Below are 22809 nucleotides of genomic sequence, written 5' to 3' on the forward strand. Positions count from 1 at the left end.
GTAGAGTAAGTATTATTAATTGCCTCCAGCCCAGAGATGTGGGAATGGAGGAAGGGAAAGCAACAACACACAGTAGATTGATGTCTGAGCAAATATGAAAACCTGGACTCTGAGGCTGAGCTTAGCTTTCACCCTGTAGCATGCTTAGAGTAGAATATTCTTGGGGCATGTCTTTTGAAGCAGAAAAAGGAGCAAGTATTTCCCAATTTTGTACATATCAGACATGTTCTCACTTATACTAATGTATTTATTTTATAAGGTAACTTTTTTTTTAATAAACACCTTTATTACATGAGCTAAGACAGGAGGGAAGAGGATTTATTTGCCTTTCCGGGCCTTGATTTTCCTCAAATAGAACTCCAGCTCCTTGCTCTGGAGCACATAGCCATCTGCTCGCCACACTGGCCTGGTCTTGAAGCTATGCATGCAAGAAGCTTGCCCTGCTGGAACGGCTCCTCGAGAAGACTGCTGATTTTGGCATTCTTTTTCCTTTCATCATATTTCTTCTGAATTTTCTTTGATCGTTTTTTGTTCAAAATCTCTTCCTCTTCAGGAGTCAGCATGGCCCCCTTCTTGCGGCCCAGGGGCAGTGCATAGTGGGACTCAAACCACTGTCGGTGTGGTGTGCTGTCAACGAGCACGATGCAGTTCTTTACTAGGGTCTTGGTGCAGACCAGTTCGTTGTTGGATGCATTGTAGACAACATCAATAATCCTTGTTTTGCACGTACAACACTCTAAACCCCAGGCGAAGTTGCCCACATCCAGCCTCAAGGCTCCGTACTTCTTGTTGCCTCCGCGCACTCGAACTGTGTGTATGCGGCGGGGTCCAATCTTGGCGTTGGCAGCAGGGCGTCCCAGCTCATATTTTCGCTTCTTGTGGTAGGGCTTTCTCTTGCCCCCGGTCTTGCGGTGCTTGTGCCAGTTGTCCCGAGAGATACCCATAGCTCGGCTATAAGGTAACTTTTTATCGTTCTCATTCAGCTCTGGTTTTCAAACTTCTTTTAGCAGCAGAACCTCTTAATCAAAATTTCATGCCAAAGTTCTCTATGAAAACCAGAGAAAAGTGGAGTTGTACCTCTTTCCAGCTAAATGACTTGGAAAAGTATTGGTAATAGGAGCCTCATTCTCAATACCAAACACATGAGGAACACCTGGATACCATGAAACAGACCAGAAACCATGTCACAGAGCGTGTCCAACTTTTGTTGGAGTGAGAAGAGCAAGGATTTCAAGTCTAACCGATTCCATTTCAAGTCTACCGCTGTGTACACTGAGGAGGTAACCAGCCTCTCTGAGCCTGAGTTTGTTCATCTGTAAAAAGTCATCACAACACCTGCCAGGTAAGTCTGTTGTGAGGAAAAATGCAGGTACCCTAATTGAATCATGGCTCCCAGTACTCAGCACACAGGAGGTCCACAGGTGGTTTCCTTCGGGAAGGCCAAACCTACAAACTTTTCTGATAAACAGACATGTTCTTGTTTTCACAGAGTATAAGTCCCATTTGTTTTCTAAGTCCAGCTCATGATTTTAGCACTTGGAGGTTTGTACTACTCCCTCTAACATTTAGCATTTTCTATTCAGTTAGCACAGCATCAAGACTTTAAAAGCAGCTTGAAAATAAACTTGATTCCAAATATGATGTATAATATCCCAAGCAACAGCTCATTTACCCAAGAAAGCTCCATCAATTATTGACCGATGTATCCTCAGAGGAGAAACAACATTAAGACTAGGAGACGAAGGGAAAAGCATGCTTCAACCCCTTAAGGCTTAAGCCAATTATCCAAGGTGATTTTGAGCATTAAATCCTTAGATATGCTTAATTTATTGTACTTGCCTGTAAGCACAGAAAGAAGTGTGAGGGGGGGAAATGCTAAGCAATTTAGGACTGCTTTTAAAAAACAAAGAGAAAGAATAGCATAGGGGGAAAAATATAGAGGAGGCAGTATGTGGGTGTTGGATACGTGTGGGTTTATAGATTGAGCATCCCCAGCCCTCACACACCGGGCACTGCAGAGCCTGCTACTTCCCACCTGTCTTTGTTCAGTACAGAAATAATTGCGCTTACCTGCCTCTCTAACCTCATAATTACAGCAGTGCCTGATTTTATTCTCAGCATGTTTATTGCGGTCAAATTTCCTCAATTTTCAGTGCAGAGGCCTTACCAAGGATGCTGGCATTATTTGCTTTAACATCAAGCTTGTGACAAGGCTATGTAAAGTTCAGTAAAAAGCCAAGAGGCCAGTGTGAATCCAGCCCATGGGGGGTGTAATCTACATTTGACATGCCGATATTAGAAAACCTTGGCAAGATTATAAGGTTTGCATGCGGGGGAAGAAAGAGAATGTATGAGGCCAATAAATTAGAAGATGCTAATACATTTCTTCCATAGTTTTCTCAAAAGGAAAAGAGAGACTTTTTCTAAAATCCAAATTATAAGGCAAAAAGTGACCAGTTGTGCCTACTTAGCTTTAATTTACATGTACTAAGGAATGTGTGTGCATGTAATAACATGCAGGCATACGTTGACTGCATGTATCCTATGGATGAGCACTAGTAGATGGAATAAAGAAACTCAGGAGGGAAGGCAGGGGAGGGGGATAAGAGATCAACCAAAGGACTTGTATGCATGCATATAAGCATAACCAATGGACACAGTTGGAGGGTGAGGGCATGTGCCTGGGAGAGGTCAATGGGGAAAAAGGAGACATATGTAACACTTTAAACAATAAAGAATTTAAATTTTTAAAAAAGAAAAAGAAATAAAGAAACCCAGGACATGAGGAAGATCTAAACTATTTAAAATTTTTCATGGTGAATGGAACATTTCTATATTGAGAAAATTAATCCTGCCATACAAGACTGGAAAAATTACTACCCTGACTTAATGCAATCTGTGTTTTAAAGTACAGTTATAGAACATTCTAAAATTGCCTGCTAACACCTCATGATCTGGCAGAATAATTATAGACTAGATTCTTTCACCTTTTTTATACTTTTTCATTAAGAATTATGAGATTCAAAAACAAAAGAATTATGAGATTCACTATATTGGGATAGTCAAAGCCTGACCTCTTATAGCACAAGTTTTTATCCCATTATTAAACTGTATATATAAAATATAGTAAGCAGTGACTTTTTAAAGCTTCAACTTCTCAATTTCAGATTCAAAATCAGCATTTAATTGCCCATTGGTTGCCAGATACTGTGCAAGTGCTTTCAAAGGCACTGCCTCATTTGGTCAACACCCAGGTTCTAAACCAGGTCTTCTGATTCCAATCTCATATGCATCCCACCAAATCACAGCCTCTACCATTACCTGTCACCAAGTCTTGGAGGGATTAGTCAAGGGAGGAAGTAGAGGAGCAGTGGCAGACTCAATGGTAAAGTAGAATGGTAGACCCCTGGCTTGCCCTTAGAGCCATCTGCTTTATTATTTTGGGACTCTCATTTCCCTAAATGTGAAACTGAAGCAAGAATACGGGATCCTTGATCAACTCACAAAAATCTCAAAAATCTGAAGCACTTCGCACCCTTCTCCTTGAGATTTTTTCTATATTCCAGGTGTGACTCCAAACAAAACAAACTAAAAGTGAAGTGTATCCTGGGTAAGAGATAAACCTTTGATGATTAGTCATTTTAGCCATGCTGCAATGGCTTCTAATCTTGTGTTAGAGGAGAGGAGCAGTCTGGGGCAGAGGACATTACCATCACCCTGGAATACATCCTCAAAGGTTCATTCTTTAAGGGATGGACACTTTTCATCCATTAGAAGCATATCTGAAATAGCCAAAAGTTATTATGAGCTAAGAACAATAAATAATGTGTGAGGGATCAAATTGGATAATACCATTCAATATCAAAATAAGGTGTGGCTGTAAAGTAACTTATTATCTTGAGTAACTTGTAAGCTGTTTTTGAACACAACTGCCAATGAGAAATCCAAAATACTTTAGCTTACTGCACACACACATTCATAAGGTTTCCTCCTCGAAGTGCTTAGATGTTGAAAACAGAGAGCAAATTTCAAGAACACATTTCTTCCATTAAATGGATGAGGAAACTTATTTCAAACAATAATCCCTGGCCTGAACTACATGTGTCCACATGTATGTGTCCATGCACATGTATGTATACAGCCCACAAGTGGGAACTGCCCTCTTACACATCATTCTGTAAGAGCTGGGCTAGTCAGTTCATCTGGGCACCTGGATCTTTTCTTTAGGGGGCGGGGCCTGAATCTTGAGTACAACTGTCATGCCTCCCTACAACAGATTTATATCTTCACATTCTGGAAAGAATATTGTTATTCTTGACTTTCAAAAAACTAAAGAAATTATGCGACAACTCCTACTTCTTAATTAAAGCTATATACTTTCCAAAACAGTAAAGTATGAACACACACAATAAAGTATGCATTAAATACAATGTTCCTGATCTGAACTTCCAAGCATCACTTACTAGATAAAAAGATATTTCTGCTTGGCCAGTGTGGTTCAGTGGTTGAGCGTGGACCTGTGAACTAGGAGGTCACCGGTTCGATGGCTGGGTTGGGGGCTCGATCCCCAGTGTGGGGTGTGCAGGAGGCAGCCGACCAATGATTCTCTCTCATCATTGATATTTCTATCTCTCTCCCTCTCCCTCCTATCTGAAATCAATAAAAGTGTAATATGCTAATTAGACTGGATATCTTTTGGATGACCTTCAAAGCCAGGGCTGCGAGGGAAGCCCAGGTCCTGAGTGCCAGAGGGAAGCTGGTGCTGGCAGCCAGGGGAAGGAAGGTCTACTCTTGCACAAATTTCATGCATTGGGCCTCTAATGTATATGTACGTACGTGTGTGCATGTATATATATATGTATATATATATATATATATATACACATATGAATGATATATTTGAAGTTTTTAGGAAATGGAATGAAGAAGATGAAGCACCCTCTAGTTTCTGTATGGGGATACTTTTTGCAAAGTTTTTCTCCCTTGAGAAAAGAGCCCAAAATCATCCTATATAATAAAAGCCTATTATGCAAATCAACTGAACGATGGAATGACTGGTCGCTATGATATGCACTGACCATTAGGGGGCAGACACTCAATGCAGGAGCTGGCCCCAGGCCAGCTAAGGCAGTTGCCAGTGGGGGCCCCCCTATCACCCTGCCGGTCACCCAGCAGAAGGAGGTGACCGGCAGCAGCAGTGGGGACTGGCACCAGGCTGGACAAGGTGGGTGCCAGTGGGGGACCCCCAATCGCCCCACAGGTCACTCCACAGATCAGCCCTGATCGCTGGTCAGGCCTAGGAACCTACCTGTGTACAAATTTTGTGCACCGGGCCTCTAGTAATGATAATAATTAACATTCAGATAGTGAGTGTGATTTAGCACAAAATGTGTTATGAACTTTAAAAATCACGACTTATTACTATACTCTAGTCAATAAATTTGTTTCTCACAGAAATACAGGTTAGCAATTCTGAAACCACTTTATCTTTTATGAGGATTGGACAAGTAAATATATTGTAGATAATAAGGACCAAGTTTCTCATGCTCAGGAAAGAAGCTACAAATAGAAGAGAAGGAAAATCAGTGCACCCTAGTGGCAGTAAGCATACCTATTGCCCAGATCTTAGTTCCTAAAAGACATTCTCCAATAAAAAGAACAGAGGGCTTCTTTGAAGAAGTGGTTAATTCTAAGTCTGAGGCAGGGAAAATACAAGATGAATCTGGAGCATCTTATAATTTTAAAAAGTAAAGAAGTGCTCCAAAAAGGAGAGGAGGGATGTGGAAAGGGCATAGGAGCCAAACTGAAAAAAACTCTCAATGGCCAAAAGTAACAAAATAAACCGGGAGAGCAATGCATTACAACCCATAGAATAACGTAAGTTAATTTATGTGAGCCTATACTGATATAAAGGAATGAGTAAATAAGTAAGTGGTGGATGAGAGCTCTTTATTCAGATGAATTATAATTAATAAATGGAAGGGGGAAATGAGGAAATAGAGAATCAATCCTAAAACACACAAATTGTTGCAAGCAAGATCCACAAATGAACACTACAACTACTAGATGTCAGTTTGAGGAGAAACAAGTCATTTGCATAATCTCACAGTATCTCTCCCCAAGATACTGATTGATTACAAAGGGGAAAATAATAGCGGTACAGACACCTGGCAGCCACCACCTTAATCAAGTAATCAAGGTTCGCACCACCGGCAATAACATAGTTTGACATCATGCACCTTCTGTTGTTTTGCGCTGAAAAGGGCTCATCACTCTGTATTCATCTCCTCAGTGATGCATAACCGCAATCCAGTCATGGGAAACATCAGACAAAACCACACTGAGGGAAAGCCTTCAAAAGAACAATTGACCAGGACTTCTCAAAAGTATCAAGGTCATAAAAAAAAAGGGAAAATAGAAAAACTGTTGCAGATTGGAGGAGACCTACAGAGATGTGACAACTAAATGCAATGTGGGACCTTGGATGGGATCCTAGAACAGAAAACGAATATTTGCAGAGGCAAGATTTTTTAAAGGAAAGAAATGGGGGAAAAAATAGACACAAAGGCAAAGAAGCATTAAACAGACTGTCAAACTACAGCGGGAAGGGAGGGGAGGTTGGCGGGGGAGGGGCTGTAAGAGATCAACCGAAGGACTTGTACGCATGCATATAAGCATAACCAATGGATACAAGACACGGGGGGGGGGGGGGGGGGCAGGTAAAGGCATGTACTGGGGGGTAGGGGAGGTTGGAGGGAGGTCAATGGGGAAAAAAAAGGAGACATATGTACTACTATTTGTAATACTTCTAACAATTAAAAAAAATTAAATTAAAAAAAGAAAACGAATATTAGTGAAAAACTAGTAAAATAAAAATAAAATCTGTACTTTAGTTAACAATGTTGTGCCTATGTTTATTTTTTCAGTTTTGATCATTTTACTGTGATTATGTAAGATGTTTCCCTAGGGGCTTAATCACAAGGAACAACAACAGCCTGTAATTATTGGAATCGAGAGTCTAGGGGGAACCTGGGAGAAGAGTATACAAGAAATATCTGTACTATCTTTGCAACTTTTCTGAAGTCTGAAGTTGAAAATTAAAAACAGTTGTAGCCTGGCCAGTGTGACTCAATGGTTGAGCACCGACCTATGAACCAGGAGATCACTGTTCGATTCCCAGTCAGGGCACATGCCTGGGTTGAGGGCTCAATCTCCAGTAGGGGGCATGCAGGAGGCAGCCAATTAATGATTCTCTCTCATCATTGATGTTTCAGCCTCTCTCTCCCTCTCTGAAATCAATAAAAAATTTTATGTAAAAAAAACCACGTAATTGTACACTGATCAACACAATCTAGTCAGAAGAATATTATGATTTATTAAGCTTTCCTTCCATGTCATATAAAACAGTGAGCTAATTATCATTAGAGGCCTCTGGGTCTTAGGGAAAATAATACAGAGATATGCATCTTCCTGTTTCTGATTCAAAAGCCATGGGAGAGAAGGACTAGGGAAAGATGGTTTTGATATGATAGATAGGAGCACCCTAAAAAGTCTGATCATAGCACATATGCTAGTGTGTTTGGCATTTAGGTGACATCCTGAGAACCTACCTTAATCTTCTGATTCTCCCTAGATGGCAAAACTGGGACCATTGAACCAAATTTATTATAAGAAATGAGGGCTAGTAATGATAAAATTGGCACTTATTGAAAACTTACTAGACGCCAGGCACTGTCCCAAACTCTTTTTTTTTAAATAAATCTTTATTGTTCAGATTATTACAGGTGTTCCTCTTTTTCATTCCCCCATAGCTCCCCTCCACCTGATTCCCCACCCCACCCCATGCCCTTACCCCCCGCCACTGTCTTCATCCATAGGTGTAAGATTTTTGTCCAATCTCTTCCCGCACCCCTCACACCCCTCCCCCCCCCGAGAATTGTCAGTCCACTCTCTTTCTATGTCCCTGATTCTATTATATTCACCAGTCCATTCTGTTCTTCAGATTTTTTATTCACTTGATTTTTAGATTCACTTGTTGGTAGGTATGTATTTGATGTCATTTTGTTGTTCATAATTTTTATCTTTACCTTTTCCTTCTTCTTCCTCTTCTTAAAGAATACCCTTCAGCATTTCATGTAATCCTGGTTTGGTGGTGATGAACTCCTTTAGCTTTTTCTGTCTGTGAAGCTCTTTATCTGACCTTCAACTCTGAATGATAGCTTTGCTGGGTAGAGTAGTCTTGGTTGTAGGTTCTTGCTGTTCATCACTTTGAATATTTCTTGCCACTCCCTTCTGGCCTGCATAGTTTCTGCTGAGAAATCAGCTGACAGTCGTATGGGTACTCCCTTGTAGGTAACTAACCGTTTTTCTCTTGCTGCTTTCAAGAGTCTCTCTTTGTCTTTTGCCCTTGGCATTTTAATTATGATGTGTCTTGGTGTGGTCCTCTTTGGATTCCTCTTGTATGGGGTTCTGTGTGCTTCCTGAACTTGTAAGTCTATTTCTTTCACCAGGTAGGGAAAGTTTTCTGTCATTATTTCTTCTAATAGGTTTTCAATATTTTGCTCTCTCTCTTCTTCTGGCACCCCAAAAATTCAGATGTTGGTACGCTTAAAGTTGTCCCAGAGGCTCCTTACACTATCTTCATATTTTTGGATTCTTTTTTCTTTTTGTTTTTCTGGTTGGGTGTTTTTTGTTTCCTCATATTTCAGATCTTTGGTTTGATTCTTGGGGTACGTTGATCTACAGTTGAGTTTCTGTATATTCTTTATTTTAGACAGTGTATGCTTAATTTCTGACTGGTCCTTTTCCATTTTTTTTGGCATTCTCATTAAGATCCTTAAAGGTCTCACTAAGTTCCTCAGGGGTTCTTAGAAGATTCTTGAGTAACCTTATAAATGTGGTTCTGAACTCTATGTTGTCTAGTAGTTTGCTTTCCTCCATTTCTTTCATTCGTGACATGTTTCTTTGTCTCCGCATTTTGCTGCTTCCCTGTGTTGATGGAGTGGCTTTGTGTGGTAGGTGACCTATAGGGGCCAGTAGCTCAGCCTCCCCAATCATCTGAGGTGGACGCTCTTGGTGCACCCCTTTGTGGGCTGAGTGCAAAGTCTTGGTGTAGTTAAGCCTTGATTGCTATTGGTACACTGGGAGGAACTGACTTCCAGGCCAATTGGCTGTGAGGACCCACTGTGTCTATAATGGAAGAACTGCTGCACTGGAGACACGCTTATGGTGCAGGACTTGTTTCAGTGGGGCTTTGGTGCTCACTGAGTCTGCCTCTTGAATGTGTCACTTATGGATGTGAGGAGTTGAAATCTGGTGTCTCACACTGACCACTAGGTACACTGGCTTCTGGATCTCCAATGGGGTGCAGGTCAGATACTGTCTGAGGCCACCCAGCAGGAGCTACAGCGAGAACTACAGTTTTCTCCTCTTTGCTTGTGGTTTGGAGGTTTTGGAGCTGTCTGACCCGGACTGCAAGTTTGCTAGGTTAAGCTGTGATAGGGCAGGCCATTCATATGCTAAAGCCACTGCTTGGAGCTTGGGTGAGTTTGTAGGTTGTGCGGGGCGGGGTCTCAGGGCATCACTAGGCTAGGGCATGGCAAACAGTGATGGCTGCCAGTAAGCCGGCTCTGTGTCTCCGACCGCGTCCCCGCGTCCCACGCCCCAGCACAGTAAACAATTATTCCTGCATGCAGCCCTGCAAGCAAGCCACTCTCACTTTCCTACCTGATGGAAGACAGTCCAGCTTCTCCCGTAGGAGTTTGGGTCCCCTGCATCTCCCCAGAAACTGGAGTTCGGAGTAATCGGGAGCTTGTCTCCCTTCAGGTTGAAAAAAGCAGCGCTCCCAGTCGCCCGCCGCCGGCCTGATTCACGCACCTCCGTACCTCAGCTTTTCAGCACTTGTGCACGTCTCAATGCTCTTTTCTCTTTCCTTCTAGTTGTAGAACTTCCACTCAGCCAGCTTTCACGTGGTTCTGGGTGATAGACGTTTTGTCTTTTAGTTGTAGTTTTGAAATTGTTGTGCAAGGCAGCAGTTTAGGTGTTTACCTACGCCGCCATCTTGGATCCTCCTTCTGTCCCAAACTCTTTACATCTATTGACTCATCTCTCACAAAACCCTATTAAGTAAATATTGTTGTCCCCATTCTACAGACAAGAAAACTGGGGATGCAGAGAGGAGAAATGAGGCTCAGAAAAGGTATGTCACGGGGAAAACTATGTAGAAAACCCTTTGATCGTCCTGCATGGTGTGTTTTACCTGCCTAACCCAAATGTATCCTATTTTAATTAATTGCTCAGATTGCAGACTCTCTTCAATATGAAAACAGAGCAAGTAGAGGGAAGAACCTATATGGGGAGACATTTCCTCTGGCTGGCCCCTGGATCCCAGAGCTCAACAACGTGCCCCCTTCAGTGAAAGAACTAGCATCGCCTTCCTTATCACCAGTGTTCCAGCCAGCCTAAGGCAGAAAATGTGTTGAGCAGTGGAGGAGCCTTCTCTTGCTGGGCTGGTTACCCTGACTGAGATTCCACACTCGGAAAATGAGTAATTACTTGTATCAAACTGTATAATCATTTCCTAAAAGAACAGAAGTTGGCACATATTTTCCCAGGTTCCTCTAGGCCTGTTCCATTAGGATAATAACTATCTTCACAGTTGTATAGTGCTTTTGGTTTATAAACTTCACTCACATGCTGTACCTAATCTTCATAACACCTTAGAGATTAGTTCATACATCAGTTAATAAGTACATACAAAGAGGAGGCTAGGTGTCAGGCCCCAGGAATGAAACAGTGAACAAGACCAATGTGATCCTTGCCCACCCACCTAGAGAGCTGACATTACAATTGGCGAATACAAGCCAAAAAAATAAAAAATAAACATAGATAAAAATAAAATAAGTACAAAGTATGGAGTTATAAAGAGAAGAATACTATAAAGAAAAAATAATAACCAAGAGTAACATGGAGAGACCTGCTTTAAAGAGGGGTTTAGACCTGCTCTGAGGAGGGGGCGTTTGATGAGAAGCCGCCACCAAGTCTAGGATAGCACCTCTCATTCAGAGGAACCAGCAAATTCAAAGGTGGTGTGCGCGTGGGGGCTGGGAGGGGTGTGGAAACAGCTTGGCACATTCTGGAAACTATCAGAAGGCAAATTCCTCTGGAAATTAAGGAGGAGAATGGGGGCTTGAAATGAGGTCACAAAGGAAAGCAGAGAGCAGATGGTGTCTGGGGCTGGTGCTAACTGGCATATATGAAGGTTTCATTCTAAATGCAATGGAAAGAGCTGACAATGTAATGGTCATTTCACAGGGAGTAAAATTAAACTCATCTTGTCAAGAGTTCTCATACCTGTAAGCATACAGCTCCATCCCAGACCTTGCCTCTCCCCTGTCCAGAAATACGTGCTACACACATGTTAGGTGCCAAGCACATGACTACTAACTAAATAAAATAGTCTTAATCTCAATTAGATTAAGTCTGGAGTGAGAAATGGCCATGTGAACAAATGCAATAATATATAACAAGCACTGTGTCCCCAAGTCTTTACAGAATACTAGTATAGAGGAGACTTGAAGGTGAAGAAGTCATGTCTATGTGGGTGCGGTAGGGAGAGTCAGAGAGTTAGCATTGAGCTCAGTCTAGAAGATAAATGCTTGTAAGAAAAATAGGGGTGGGGGAGGATGAGAATTAAACAGCCTGGTAGATACTGGAAATCAGCAAGCTGTTTTTGTCATGGGGTGAGGGTGAGGAGTTAGAGCAGTGGTTCTCAATGTGAGGCACATGCCCCACATGGGGGCAATGTGATTTTTTAAGGGGGACAATTTGAGAATGCGTTATTAACAGTGAATTTTTTGCATTTTTTATGGTTCTAGGGACCTCATATACATTATATAAGTATATATTGACATATTTATGCATTTCAGTTCTCTATTATATGTTTTGAAACTTTATTTGCTATTTTTTCATATCACTTCATATTATTATTATCTAACAATTTCTTAGTGATTTCTTCATCAGTACTTCAACTGTCCTTTCATTCTTTTATTTTTCCCTTTCATGGATGCCATGTTCTTTGGAAGCTTGTTTAGACCAAGTTAATGGCCTTGTAGGCTTCCTCCACGTGAATAGGAGTTCACCTTTTGAATAATAAAAATTATAGTATGTCATGGGGGGCATCAGGATTTTAGAGATGCTTGGGTGGGACATGGCCAAAAAACAGTTGGGAACCACTAAGTTAGAGGGTAAGGTTGAAAAATAGAAGTGGCCAAAGGCCAGATCATGAGCCCCTGGCATGCCAAGTTTTACTTCATTCTCTGAGCAACGGAAGCCAGTAAGTTTTCAAGTATGGGTGCAACCTAAATGGATTTCTTTCAGATAGAAACACATCTGTACATCTGAACTGCACAGGTGAATTGGGGGGAAGCAAGGGACAATGATGGCCACAGAGAGAACAGTTGGAAGCTTGCAAGGTCCAGGTAAGAGGAAAGGGGGGTGTGAGGTAAGAATATGGGTGTGGGTTGGAGAGCTGAGAAAGGCTGCACAGATGGTAAGGAGGAAGAAGGTACAGAAATTACCACAGTGCTTGGGGTGTGGGAGACAGGGGATTGGGTGAATTCTGTATTTTTATAACTTTTGGCTCCCAGTTCAATATTTTTGAGATAAAAAGTTTTCCCACCTTATATAAAAGTATGTCTTTTATCTGTTGCAAACAGTTTGACACATCTTCTCTGGCAGCTAAGAAAAACTCACCTGAGATTATTCATATTTTAAGAAGTTTTTAAAGAGAAATACTTTTTTTTTCTGACAAACTATTGTTTAGAAGACAATGAAACTCTTTTTTAACCTAAAATGATCAGCATAATGACCTCTACTGAGGTAAAGAACGAATTTCCACATTGCCACAGGCAGAACAGATATCTAAGCAAAAAAATAAGGTAGGTTTTAATGAACAGAATATTTTTGCAATTTAAGTGTCTATCAAAGGGAAAATATTATTACTCTATTCAAGAAGATAGTTCTCTCTCTGGGATTCTCAGAAAATGTGAAATAATAATCCCCTTCATGTTCAGATCTGTCTTGACATGCCCTACACTACCACCATAAACACAGCACACAGAAGTTCAATTTCTATCCTCAGATGCTCAAAAACTAACTTCAGCCTTAGTCGGTTTGGCTCAGTGGATAGAGCATCGGCCTGGACACCAAAGGATCCTGGGTTCAATTCCAGTCAAGGGCACATATCTTGGTTGCAGGCTCCTCCCTGGCCTAGGCCCTGGTCAGGGCTTGTGCAGGAGGCAACCAATTGATGTGTTTCTTTCACATCAATTTTTCTCTCTGTCTTACCCTCTCTCTTTCATTCCCCCCCCCCCCCAAAAAAGGAAAAATATCCTTGGGTGAGGATTAACAAAAAAATAAAAATTAAAAATAACTTCAGATTCAAATCTGAGATTTGACTTGAGAGATATGATGTTAACATATTATAGTTGGTACCTGTAATCTGGCTTTAAGGGATAAATGTCAGCAACATTTATACATTAACTAGAGTCCCGGTGCACAAATTTATGCACAGGCAGGGTCCCTTGGCCTGGCTGGCAATGGGGACAATCGGGGCCAGCGGTCAGGGGAGGGACTCCAGGAGGTTGGCTGGCCAAGGAGGTTGGCTGTGGGAGCACATTGACACCAGGGGGCAGCTCCTGTGTTGAGCATCTGTCCCCTGGTGGTCAATGCGCATCACAGCGACTGGTCAACTGCTCGTTCTGGTCATTTGGCCGTATAGATTGCTTAGGCTTTTATATATATAGATTATCCCAAGAGCTTTTATAAGATAACTTGCATATATATCCTGCTCTCATTTCAGTTTCCTTTCCCATGTCCCCTCTCTCTTGCTCATTTCATTTTATCATTCATCTCCTGTTTGAGAGGAATAAAAAATTCTGATCATACTTAGGGGGAGAAATGGTCTTAGATTCCTGTTAGCTTAATGTTTTACAAAGAATAGGCTATGTGTAGAGAACTATCAAAGAAAATGAGTTAAGACCTCAAATTGCCTTGGTAAAAGCACCACCAATGATGGTCATTTGGGAGAACTACTCCAAGTACTTTAAATAGTCAAAATACTGTATATTTCATTATCATATCACTATGGTAATGATAAGAACACTGAAGGTAAGAGAGGCTAGGTAACCTCACTGAACATCATGTAACAAGTAAGTAATGGAATTGGTATTCTGACCCAGTTCTATGACTTTGAAGCTGAGGAAATGAGTAGCCATTCTTAATTTAGTAACCTCACAACACTGACCATTTCGGGGGAAATTTTACAATGCCTTCTAGATCCTTTTTCCCTCCACAAGCACAAATGTGGAAAATAATTTTAATTTATATGCATGTATCTTTAACTGGCTATCCTGCTTGCTTATTTCAGAATGCAAAGACACATTCACTTATTAAACCTCTGGGTGTTTTTACAAGTTGGCACAGGAAACAGAAATAATGGACATAACACACTTCTTGCAATAGCCAGCAATTAATGGAAAGAGCTCTCATAGCCGTCGTTAACCCCACTGTAAACTCATATTCTGCCCATCTAACGGCAGAAGCCAATTTCTGAGTAAACAAATGACTTAATTTTCTCACTGAGCTAAAGTGGACCAAGGAGAGGCAATTCTCTATTGAGTAAGTAGTGTTGGAGGTGTTGGAGTTTGTTAATGACAACCTTGAAGTAACCTAACATTATAGTCTCATCTGATGAATCTTAGTTTTCTAAATCTAAATCGCAGACTACTAAAAATCAATTGCATAGAGGGAAAGAGGCTGTCAGCCAAAAGCATGAAGGTGGGAAGAAGGCAGCATATTTTAAAATAGATTCTTATATAATTCAATCATTTGCCAGAGATAGAGTTTACTTGGCTCAGATGAGTGATTTCCCCAGCCATGCATCCCACCTCTCTATAGACTCATTTTGTGTCTATCATAGAAATTATAGGCTATCATAGGATGTTATAGGAATCTTGTGTGTATCATCAAAGTTATAGGATGCTAATGGATGTTATAATAAGTTACAGGATGGTAGAGCAAGTCACAGGATGGGCCAGGAGTTAGGAGAATTAAATTTAAATGATGGTGATGAATATAAGACGAGGTAAGTAGGTGAAATATAACCAGTAGAAATACCAGAGCTATATATGGGGACCTCTTAGGAATGGACCTTGTATTAATGTCTTATTGGTGCTATAAGAAATCACCACAAAATTAGTGGCTTAAAACTACACAAATACATTGTCTCACACTTTCTAAAGGTCAAAAGTCTAGGTTGGCTTTTGGGGTCTCACAATACCAAAATCAAAGTATTGGTAGGGCTGCTGGGGAAGAATCTACTCCCATGCTCATTCAGTTTGGTAGTGGTTATAGGATGAGGTCTCCATTTCTTTGCTGCTATAAGCCTGGGAGGTGAGCTCCTAACAGCTGCCCACATTCTTTCTCATGCTTTCCATGCAGCCCCCTCCAGAAATGGCAGTAGAGTCCCTGTAATGCTTTAAATTTGTCGGTCTTCTTCTCCTGCCATCTCTCTCTGGCTCCAGCAAGTTCTCCAGAAACTTTTCTACTTTGCAGGGTGATTAGATTAAAGACCACCTGGGTAATCAAGGACAACCTCCCTGTCTTAACCTTTATTACATCTGTAAAGTCCCTTTTGCCATGTAACATTAACACAACCACAGCATGCCATCAGAGGACAAAGTTCTGTGGGAGCCAAAATTCTGCCTCCCAACAGCACCAATGTTCCCTGAAGGACCTGACTCACTACTACTCTGTAAAAGAATGGGCTGCCAAACATCAGGCTATCTTCAAACCTTGTGCGTCTGAGAACTCTATGCAGAAGTGTCTCGTTCTTTAGATGGTAATCGAATCAATTTAGTTTGTACCAAACCGCTTTAAGCTCTGAAAGACAGAGTACTTAAAAGTAGTATACAAGTTAACAGGAAACTCATCTGTCTTATTTTTAAGGCAATGTCATCAGAAAATATTGATGGTAAATTTAGTACTAATAACAGCTATTATTTTATTACTTAGTGCCAAGTATTACCTTTCAAATAGGCAGTTGTGAACATTTCCTATCAGTTCTTTGATAGAATGGGATAGAATTGTTTCTTCTGGACAATGGAGAAATATATTTAAATGACATCAGTGTTGTATTGAAATATGCAGCACCAATACTATAATCCCAGCCAATATTTCCTGTGCCCATGAAAGATTTCCATGTATGACTATGTAAACTGAACTTACATGTGCAAAACATGGAATGTGATTGTGCACAGCATGGTTCATTGCTACCGCAGAATGTTGAGCAGTGCAATCACCAACTGGTGTCACGAATCTCAATCTACTTTGACATCACAGTCTGCAAATCATAGTCCATCAGCAGACACAGCTTACTGGTCTCTGCTCATTCATTTATGATGCAGTAAAATCATTTCCCAGCAAGAGTGTCACTTTAAAGTGAAAACCATCTAACAGAATAAACTTCAGGAGTTTTTACAAATAAGTCAGAATGTAAAAACATGTTTTGAGTTGATATTTAAAGAACCAGGATTTTTAACATCTCCAGACAATCAAATAGTAACTTGATAAGTATAGAAGTTCTTTATTCCTAAGGATATATAATATTGATCTTAATGACAATGACTTACATTTTAGATCCAAATCAATCCTAATGATATTGATTTAAATCATTAGCAAATGTGTTTATTTCTCTCTGAATATAAATTTAAAACATACTAAATTAATGCCAGTTGTAACTGAAAGAGCTCAGATAGTATGACTGAAGTTTTATTTTGAAGTTACTAGTTAATTTTGGTATAGACATCATCCCCAACATAATTTTCTACCTTCCTCTTAACTAAACTACTAGATAATAGAAAAAGAAAGCCAAAATAACCCATTCTGTATCTCTCCATGCTTTTTATTCTGTTCCTTCTGATTGACAATTGCTTTTGGAGACTAATAATCACTGAATTTTAGAATGAATTTTGAATGCCTACAATTTTTATTAATAACTTTCAGAACATTTCCCTGTGCCACATTGTTCCTTAAAAAAGAAATAAATGATTAGAAGATTTCAGAGATCAAATATTAATGCAGCTTTCACTCTGGTTAAAATAAAAAAATAGGGTTTTGTGATTTTTAGCATGTTACACTACAGATATAAATATAAGACAACATACATACTTAATAAGCCTAGTTTAAATCACTTTGAATTTAAGTCACTTTACTATCTGAGTAAAACATGATTTCGGTAAAAACTACAATCAACTTTTCTATAAAATCTGCCAAAATGGAAGCTAATAGAAAACTGTGTGACCTTTAACATAGTGTAACAACCTAAAATAAAATCTTATTTACATTCTATATATTATTTCATGCATTATCAGCCCAGAAAATTTTCTATGACAATAATCTTGTGAAAGTGTCTTAATATAACCTATATGCAAATTCATTGAATGTCATGTATCACTTATACAGCCTCTTTCTTGACATTATTTTCAAAATATTGTTTGCAACCATTCTTTTCTGCACATACTCAAATTCATACTACAGTTGTTATAGAAGTAGCTAATTTACATATAGATTAGAAATTACCTTGAAGTCCATTTACACCCTGATGAGTTAAAGACAGAGGAACTCAGAGCTGATAGCTGGCTTCCATTAAACCTGAGTATTATGACACAGTAGACTAGTCAAAATACAGGGTTCAGATTCATGGCTGGGCTCCTAAAATATCAGACAGGGTGATGGCAGCTCAGCAGACATAGCCAAATTTAGATATTATCTTCAATACTATTGCAGATCATGAGATACTATCCCTTAAGTTGACCCACCTTTTTGCTTATTCTTTATGTTTCACCTAACACACTTTAATAGTAGTTGTTTTAAATCAAACCAATTAGCAGGACATTGGCAAATATTACATAGACTTAAGAAAATAATGTTCTTTCAAAATGACTGAAAAGTTTGAAGTCTGACTAACTGCCCAGTTTGAGAGCCCTGGTCTACTAGCCTGCCTGTCTGTCCATCTATTGACCATTAGAGAAGCATTAAATACTTGCTGCTTAATAGGATGGGTTTTCTTCCACTTCCAATGAGCAGAAATCCATTCGTAGTGAACATATCATTCAATTTGCCTGCCATGCCAACTCTCTCTAAAGTTCTCCCACTCATGGTCCCTATTTAAAGGGGAAGGGCTAGATGGCCAGATTAGAATTCTATGACTCTGCCCCCATCCTGCCCACAAGTACTAGGCAAAAGATGGAGAGCTTTCCCAATGCCCTGGGTCAATCTATTGGCCTTTTATCAATTGGAAATCCTCTCTTGAGAATTTTAACTCCTACCCACATAGACTATTGCCAGGAAAAGCTGAAAGATCATATAGAGCTGAGACCAGAGTTGGTGTCAAGGAAAGTCACATTAATAAGAAGCAGAGGCAGGTTAAAGCGTTCAGCAGGTAAGAGAGTGAAGGAGACTTGTAGGGAATGACAGAGTTGAAAGAACATATTGCACTATAGAGACACAGTGAAGGAAAAATAAAGGCAGTAGAATTCAGAGAATGGCAGAGTCAGAAACAGAGAACTCCTGAGTTCTGGCTGGCTTTCCATCCCTGGCCCAGTTCCCATGAAGCTTGACCATATTTCCTACCCTCCATTTAGTGACATACCTTATATCTTCTCCATGTATCCATTTTTCACTTGAAGCGATTTGAGTACTTATCTGTTCCTTTTAAGCAAACTCTTACTACAATACCCTGTTAAAGGATATATCATGGAAATATGTACTTCAAGATATATCAGTAGATCAACTAGTTTGTATTTGGATCTAAGAGAAGGAAAGAAAAAATGTACATGTGTTTTATAAAAAAGGGAACAATTACTGGGCATCCTAATATGGAAGGATTCTCTAACCTAATGCCCCAAATAATATGCTATTAGAAAACAAACATCCTACATCAGCTTTCTTTTCATAAGAAAGTACTATGCACCTAAAAATCTTTCACCTCTGAGAGTTTCTGAAGAGCCCAGGGTAAAGTGACATGTTGGTATTTTAAAAGATAGAAAGGCTTGATGGATGATGGTGAAGTTTGTTCTATGCTCAACATTTACCTTTAGGTGTTTATTCTAGAGATTTAAGCCTCCTCCCTCTATGTCCATCTTACTCCTTTTACCTCACCCTGTCTTCCCACCCAATTCCTATGCTGATGATTCTGAACTCTCCCTCTGTCTGCAGTTCTTATCTTTCTAAACTTTACCAGAGAGTATTTCCTTTATAAACTAAGACAAGTTTTCAAGTTTCCAGAAATACAGGCAACACTAAAAAAGAATTTGCAGTAGATCTGGACTACTGCCAAGGTCTAACAAGTTAAACATCAACTAAGATAAAAAAAAAAAAAAAGTTAGACAATGGCTTCTTTCTACCAGAAACACTTTGATTAAATGAGTATATTACAAATGAGGAGGTATGTATTTGAGGCTAAAATAGACCAAATGCAAAATAAAACGAAGAAATTTTAAAGAAAAACTTTTACCCAACAACTACACTTCCATGTATTTACAAAAAAACAAACAAACACACACACACACACATATGCCCATACAAAGATTTGTTGTACAAAAATGTTCATGGGACTGCCCTTCCATGATCTTACATCCTTGTGGCACAAGGATTATTTTTCTGTATCTTATGAGAATATTATTTGTCATTGTGTAAATTGATCTGTGATGTAAATAAATTGCTTCAGGAACACAGCATAATTATTGAATTTTGGTGGCTGGTGAAAGAACTCCTGTGTGTCACCTGTAGCCAGGACACTGGCTTCTGATTGGATGAATTCAGCTGTTGGGCAAAGATTGAAATGTCAATCATTGATGCAATAAAGGCTCTTGCTGTGAAATGATACTGCCCACATTTTATACAGTACCTGACAGTTTTTAATTGTCCTAAGCAAATGTGCAACTACATCCAAGTCAATGACTGATGCTCCTCCAGTACAATAGCTGTCCCTAAATTAAATAAAAACACATGGCTGTGTGAATAAAATGTGAGGCTCAAATATATTCTACCTGAACAGACCTAGCTCGTATAATTAGAAGAATGTGGCCTTTCCCTCAAGCTGTCCCATTTTTATTTCTGAGACTCTCCAAAGGAGTCCTTCAAATGTACCCCAAATAAGAACAGTCCCCACACAGAGCCCAGATTCTTCTTTTCCTGACCCGTCCCATTGCCCATACAACTTTCCCAGAGTCTGCTAGGAAGACCTCACCACCCTCATCCGCCATCCTGAGAACAGCACTGTCCACACAGAGGCTGCTGTTTCTGGACACTCCCAGAATTTCCAATATTAGGCAGCCAGAATCAGGGGAGGAGGCTTGCTTCCTGTCTGGGCTCACTTATCACTGAGCTCTGTAGGCTTATTGCACTGAGAATTTCATAAAGTAAGCTCCTGACATTGCCTCCTCTTTCATGGTGTTTCAAAACCAGTTCAAGAAACCTGGTTCTGGAAAGGTGCCATTCATCACATGACCCTCCTAAGCCCTCCACCCACGGCCACCTGGGGTGATGTCTGAATGGTGGCAGGTATGAGGGCAACTACACTAGCAACTTAGAATTACCACATTTGATATCTTAAATTTAAGAGTATAGTATGTATTTAAAAATAAGTATCAGTTTACTCACCAAATTCAGCTTTAGATTTAGCTTTAGAGATACCAGTATCTTATCTCCATCTCTCTCGGTTAATGAATAGCAGACCAATATTTGAGGGACAAGAAAAGGGGAACCAGTATTTACGGAGCAGTTACTACACACCCTTGTCTTAAGCAGCATATAGCTATGTCTGAGAAGAGAAGAAAGTGTGAAGGTATTTTTTTTTTAATGTAATATACAAGTAAAAGTTACTTTTTCAGAACTTAGTAGCCCCCATGATATGAAGAGCTATAGAAACCATTCATGTTCTGAAGAGCAAATGCGGGGGGAATAAAATAGAGAATTCACTGAATCCAACATTTGCCAATAGTACCTTAATCTAACTCAGTGGTTCTCAAACCTGATAAGACTTGGCACATGATTACTAGCCCTGATCCCTGGAGTTCATGACTCTGGAGGCCTGAGGTGAGGCTAGAGAATTTGCATTTCTAAGTTCCTATGTGATGCTGACACACACACTGAGAACTGCTGGTCTAACTAGTTTCATTTCCTCAGCTGTGGCTGATCTTCTAATCTTGTCCTGATGTTGCAGGAGGTATAGCATGGGCATAGTACCAGATGCATCCTGGAACTAATACCCAAGTGTCTTTCTGGTTCTGCAATTGTTTTTGTCTTTTTTTTTATAAAAGGAGAGAAAAATTCTAATTTCAAAAGTATATTTTGTGCAAATTAATAATATTGAGGAAAAACAGAAAAGTGATCTTGCAACATCTGAAAATACCTTTCCAATACGAAGTCTTAATCCACCCGGCTTTATAATCCGATCAAATGCAGAGCTTGCTCTACTTATATTTCTGTATTTGAAACCTGGCTACAAGATTAGCAGATTCATAAAATGGCTGACTAAAGTTTGCCTTGTTTCTTAATGTTTTTCACTTTCTTTTATACTTTTCAGCAAAAGATGCTCCTTGAATCTCAAACATATTTCCCTTGGGCTATCTGGTTAATAATTATCTTATTCAGCTACAGTGTCTCTTGAAGAAACTGGCTTTACCACCCACAGGGAGTTCTGCAGGATTCACCACCATAGAGCAGTGTCGGCAAACTCATTAGTCAACAGAGCCAAATATCAACAGTACAACGATTGAAATTTCTTTTGAGAGCTGAAAACCGACTTCTGCGCATGGGCCACGAAGTTTCAATACACTGTATGTGCGCGCCCGCACGTGGTATTTTGTGGAAGAGCCACACTCAAGGGGCCAAAGAGCCGCATGTGGCTCGCGAGACACAGTTTGCCAACCACTGCCATAGAGTATCTCAGTTCTCACACTTCTGGACACTTGAAGATCCCCAATTACTAATTTTCTTAAAGACCTTCATTGTTTTCTAGTAAAAAGCACAATACCATTTCACAAACACAGAATTTCAATCCAAACTCCATGTCAGTGCATTGTTTCTTGCATCGTTCCTCTTGTTCTTTTGTTCTCTTCTCCAGGTATTTTCAAGAGTGACTCGCCTGATATCAAAAAGCAAATCTGAGCAATGAAGTGAACAACTTATTAGAGTCATGGGACAGTTGTCTCTCATGATTTCTCCTGTTGCACTTACTTTATTAACACCATTAATCAAGAAATATATTAGATCTTTAATATTCCAGGGATGTGATAATAAAATTGGTGCTGTTTTCACAAAGAAAAAAAAAACCTGTCAGTTGTGAATGTTAGAGAATTGCAACAATTAGTAAGAATAAAGGCTTGATTACAAAACAGCTGATTTCAGGTGTCAGAGCCCAGGAAATGCAAGGAAGATTGGCTAAGTGGTGTGGCTTGAACTAGATTGTGGAAGTACGTGGACATTGACAAGGATGCCCATGGCTGGGAGAAGGAGGGTGTGTCAAGGGGTAATGGCAGGTAGGGATGTTAGAGCCTGTGTAGGGTGAGGAGGGTATCCTCGTGGGGACTGCAGCAGCAATGGGAGATTGGTCACATACAGGGCAATGGATCAAATAATACAGAAGGCTAATGGGAGCCAGGTTTCTCACTGTTGAGGAGGGAGTTACAAATATGCAGGGGTGGGGGAGAACTAGAATAAACTTTGTGTTACTGAATACAAATT

At 40.0% G+C, this 22809-nt stretch overlaps 1 protein-coding gene across 1 annotated transcript; it reads right to left on the minus strand.

Moving 5' to 3' along the window:
* Positions 1–347: 347 nt before the first annotated feature.
* Positions 348–944, minus strand: LOC308248537 (small ribosomal subunit protein eS8-like; the record flags this gene model as incomplete). Its single annotated transcript, XM_080668652.1, has 1 exon — positions 348–944. One exon carries the CDS (start codon positions 942–944, stop codon positions 348–350), a length of 597 nt encoding a protein of 198 aa, XP_080524778.1.
* Between the last annotated feature and the right edge of the window lie 21865 nt (positions 945–22809).

This window comes from Plecotus auritus (genome assembly GCF_963455305.1).
Source record: "Plecotus auritus genome assembly, chromosome: 5".
Lineage (NCBI taxonomy): Eukaryota > Metazoa > Chordata > Mammalia > Chiroptera > Vespertilionidae > Plecotus > Plecotus auritus.